At 44.2% G+C, this 5,000-nt stretch overlaps 1 protein-coding gene across 1 annotated transcript in view; it reads left to right on the top strand.

Annotated features, from left to right (window-relative positions):
* KDM3B (lysine demethylase 3B) overlaps positions 1-5,000 on the top strand; it is a 62,549-nt gene that overhangs the window by 2,855 nt on the left and 54,694 nt on the right. The window contains exons 2-4 of the mRNA XM_056569887.1: positions 771-938; positions 3,000-3,113; positions 3,209-3,314. Of these exons, the coding sequence (XP_056425862.1) occupies positions 771-938; positions 3,000-3,113; positions 3,209-3,314 (388 nt within the window). The remainder of the gene's footprint in view (positions 1-770; positions 939-2,999; positions 3,114-3,208; positions 3,315-5,000) is intronic.

Raw genomic sequence — 5,000 nt, 5'->3', positions numbered from 1 at the left:
AGGCTTCTCTATGGGACGTCGTAATCACCAGGAAAAAAAACGAGTACAAAACAAATAAAACTTGTGCAAAAGAGCCTTAAAGGGGTACTCCAGTGGAAAACTTTTTTTTTTTTTTTAAATCAGCTGGTGCTAGAAAGTTAAACAGATTTGTAAATCACTTCTATTAAAAAATCTTAATCCTTCCAGTACTTTTAGCAGCTGTATGCTACAGAGGAAATTCTTTTCTTTTTGGATTTCTTTTTTGTCTTGTCCACACTGCTCTCTGTTGACACCTGTCCATGTCAGGAACTGTCCAGAGCAGCATAGGTTTGCTATGAGGATTTTCTCCTGCTCTGGAAAGTTCCTGATATGGGTATTAGGTGTCAGCAGAAAGCACTGTGGACAAGACAAAAAAAGAAATTCAAAAAGAAAAGAATTTCCTCTGTAGCATACAGCTGCTAAAGATATTTTAATAGTCATTTACAAATCTGTTTAACTTTCTACCACCAGTTGATAAAAAAAATTTCACCCCTTTATTATCCACATATTGCATCACCAGAAATAAGACACTTTTAGTCGAACATATCCAGTGGTGTGCCATTGGTTTATGTCTCTGATCTGGTTCGGTGTGTATGTAAGAGACCACGAAATGGGAACTGCAGTGTGAACAGAGCCTGGGAAATGTATGGTCTACTGGGATTTGTCTAGCTTTTTAGTAGACACCATGTAGTGCTCTTCTAAAGAAATGTCCACCTTCTCTGCACCATTAAATCACGTCTCTTCCTTCCTAGGTGTTTGTAGAATTTGATGAAAAAAGCTCTAAGCCTCATTCATGGGTACAGGTTCATGGAGAAGATGTACTGGTGATCTTGCTGGAAGGGCCACTTGTTTGGTCACCAAGGAAAGAACCTCTTCTCATCCAGGGGAGTCGGATCTGCCCCACGCATTGGCCAGCATTGGTAAGTTTCCTGTTTGTTACATTGAATTCTGCCATTTGTAAGCATTTTCTGGCTTATCCTTTCTGTCACGGGACCTAGTGCTATGTCTAAAATGGCTCTGGTTCTTCCTCCATGGAAGCATTTGTCATAAGTGCACCCCCCCCAGGCCCTGACAACTTTATATAATAAACAACAAGTATCTACTAATGTCACTCAGGATGAGCCCTTGAGGTAAAATGAAGATAGGGAAAAAGAAAAAGCAACCACACAGGGCGCCTTGTGCATTATCTTTTGGACAAAGAAATGTATTAGGATAGATATTATTGTGCTCACCTGGAGCGCAAAGTTTATGCACATATAACCCAAATGTACTGGGTACAAGTGCCCGATTCTCAGAGCAGGTGCAAAGCCGTGGGGTAGTGGGTAGGAGATAGAGTCCGTCCACAGGGTAGTGTAATGCCAGAAGTAAAAAGAAAAAAAACCCTCTGTAGGCGCAGATTACTCCGAAGATGGCAGACACGAAGATGTAATTTTTAAAAAGAATATCTTTTATTGAGGAACCAATGACGCGTTTCGGGTACAACCCTTCCTCAGATTGGTATATTCCCAATCTGAGGAAGGGTTGTACCCGAAACGCGTCATTGGTTCCTCAATGAAAGATATTCTTTTTAAAAAATTACATCTTCGTGTCTGCCATCTTCGGAGTAATCTGCGCCTACAGAGGTTTTTTTTTTTCTTTTTACTTCTGGCATTACACTTGAGGTAAAATGGCCTTCTAGGAAAGTGCCTGGAAATGAGAAAAAAAGGGAGACCAACCTTTTGCGTTGCCACAAACAATAGATGGACAATAGGTGACAAGCACCGTTAATGGGCTGGGGTCACCCTTAGGTAATGGCCGCTTACCATAAGTGAATAAATAATTTGCACGTAGACCCAACAAGTGGGTTGTCAAGGTGTGAAGAACCAGCTGCTAGGCCAGGGTCCCAGGAGAAGGAATGAACCAATCCTGACGGAAAGTGCCAAAATACATTCCACAGACAACACCAATATAGATCAGTGTGGGCATTGGTGACGTTTCCCCGCTCTTGCTCTATGCTTACAGTATATAGTGAGTTGACTCCTCTGGGATTATACAATTTACACAGCTATCACAGGCTAGGGCTGGGCGGTATGGCCAAATATGTGTATCGCGGTATTTTGTAACTTTGTAATTTTGTAACTTATGGCGGTTCCACGGTATATAACGATATCCCCCCCCCCCCCCAAATTATTAGCACTGCACTGTCCCCATCGGGGTACTACTCACGTCACCCGCAAGCGCTGCCCTCCTCCTCCTGTTTGTTGCGGCCGCCAGTGCTGACACTCTCTACTGTATTCCTATGCCCGGGCTGCAAAAGGTAAACCTAAATAAACTTTAATGCATGTTCCTACGTTGGCCTTACACTCTTCCTGGGGACGGGAACGTCGGACAGCCGTCAGCCTATCACCGGCCGCAGCGATGTTCCGCCTCGGTCAGTGATAGGCTGAGTCCACTGTCAAAAAGTTTATTTTGTTTACCTTTTGCAGCCCGGACATAGGGATACAGTATAGAGCACTGGTCTTCAACCTGCGTCCCTCCAGATGTTGCAAAACTACAACACCCAGCATGCCCGGACAGCCAACGGCTGTCCGGGCATGCTGGGAGTTAGTTTTGCAACATCTGGAGGTTGAAAACACAACAAACAGGAGGACGAGGAGGGCAGCGCTTGCGGGTGACATATGTGAGTAGTACCCCGATGGGGAAAGTGCAGCGCTGGGCTGATAATTCATTCATTCCCGAGGGGGAGGGGCCAAATCGGTATTGCAGTATGGGTTAAAATTCATGTCGTGCAGCACAAAAATTTCGGTATTCGGTATGAACCGTTATACCGCCCAGACCTATCACAGACCTGCCCGCTTGTGTGGGATTTCCAGTTACCTCTTTTTCCTGGCTTCATCTTTTTCCTAGTTTCATCAGTAAAGAAGAACCACTTGATAATTCCATTTGTAATTGAAATCTCCATTTGAGATATTTTTAGGTGGACTAATATCTTTTCTTTACAGACATTTACAACTCTGGTGGATAAGTTGGGCCTGGGAACCCTGGTCCCTATAGAGTTTCTATTGGAAGAAGTCCTGCATTTCCTTCCAGATGCCAGCACTCTCCGTCTCTATCAGGTAGAACATCAGTTTTGTCACTAAAGGCTAGGTTTTTAGGTTTGGTTTTCCGTCACAAAGACATTAAAAGAAATGTCTGTTTACTATTCCAGCAGATGGGAGTTGACAGCCACAAACTGGTGTTAAAAGAACAGCCCTTTTTGCGGGATGCGGTTACTGACATTATTAACTCAAGGAAAATCCAAGAAATCATTTTAAGAGGTACATAGTATTGAGGATATTTTCTTATCCTTATTTTATTTATTTTAAAGGGGTTATCCAGCCGAAGGGGGTTTACACCTTTGCCACTTGCATATGATATATAAAACATGATATAAAAAAAAAAAAAAAAAAAAAAATGTACTTACCCTCCTGTTTTCCTACCATCCAGTGTACCACGCCGGTCACTAGCCGCAGTCCTCTTTCTCCCAGAAATCATGACGCTTGGGCCCGGAATCACTGGCTGAGGAGGGATATCGCTGCAGCCTGTAATTGGCTAAAGGGCCATATCACACTCTTGGCCCAAGCATCACAATATCTGACAGGAAGAGGATCAAGGCCAGGGACTGGAGCAGGACACCCAGAGTCATGCTGGAGATAAGTAAAGGATTTTTTTTTATTTTTTTTATATATATACTGTAGTGTGCAAAGGTGTAAAAAAAAAAAAAAAACCCTGCTGGATAACCCCTTTAAACTGAATGTCTATTTTTTTTCTATTGTCAGACTGAAATATATTTTTTACACAGTGTACAAAATGTTGAATTTCAAAGAGATAAGCCCCTTTCAGAGCTGTCTGGCAGTGGCTTACCCCTTCTCTATTCTTAAAAAAAAAAAAACATTCAAGTGTATGGGAGAATTGAGATCGGTGTGGGTTGTTTGCTGTGCTTTTTTCCCCCCTACACAACTGTTATCAGTCAGTAGTCACATGCAGTGGGATAAGTTGTGGATTTTCAAAGCAGAATCTGTACCAAAGTACAATAAAAATATATGTTAATTTAACAAAACTGCACTCATACTGTGGAAATAGTCAAAAAAAAAAAAGCTATACTCACCTAGCCACGCACCCTCCCCCCCCCCCCCCCCCCCAAATCTGTGCAGTATAAGCATCCTTTATATGGAAACCATTAAGTTTAGGCCCATTTACATGGGGGGAAGGAAGGTTGGGGGCCAAAGAGCCATTTATTGCCCCTTGTAAAAGACCCAGCGACTGTCTGCTGATCAGACCTTTGTTCAGGGAGTAAAAAGGCTTGTTTGTCGGGAGCACATCTCCCAATGTAAACGGGTAATGTGCTGACAACAATAATGGAAGTTAATGGCTGTACAAGTAATGCAGCCGTTCACTTCCTCATACAGTGACCCCCCCCCGACCTACGATGGCCCCGACATATGATCAAATCGACATACGATGGCCTCTGAGGCCATCGCATGTCGATGTCAGCATCGACATACAATGCTTTTTTATGTCGGGGCCATCGCATTAAGTGCTATCCGGCAGCGCAAAATGCTTAAGCTGCTGCCGGATAGCAGCTTAATGTTCCCCGTGTGGTGCGGTAAGTATTACTTACCCCTCCACGATGCTCCGGGGTGCCCTCCGGGTCCAGCGCTGGTCTTCCGGTGTCTTCTTGGCCCTCTCCGATGACATCAATACGCTGCTGCGCACGCCATCCAATAGGAATGGCGTATGCAGCGGCGTAATGACGTAGCTACGCAGGCCCAGTAAGGCCTTGCGGAAGACAGCGGGGGACCGGAGAAGACAGCGGAGAGCCCAGCGGAGGCCGGGTCACCATCTCAAGCGACGGGGACAGGTGAGTACAGCTTCCTATACTTTACATTGCACGAATCCCTCGACATACGATGGATTCGACAAACGATGGCTTGTTTGGAACGAATTACCATCGTATGTTGAGG

The sequence above is a fragment of the Hyla sarda genome, chromosome 4, assembly GCF_029499605.1.
Source record: "Hyla sarda isolate aHylSar1 chromosome 4, aHylSar1.hap1, whole genome shotgun sequence".
NCBI lineage: Eukaryota > Metazoa > Chordata > Amphibia > Anura > Hylidae > Hyla > Hyla sarda.
The sequence above is the reverse complement of the archived record's forward strand: the minus strand, read 5'-3'. Positions and strand labels throughout refer to the sequence as shown.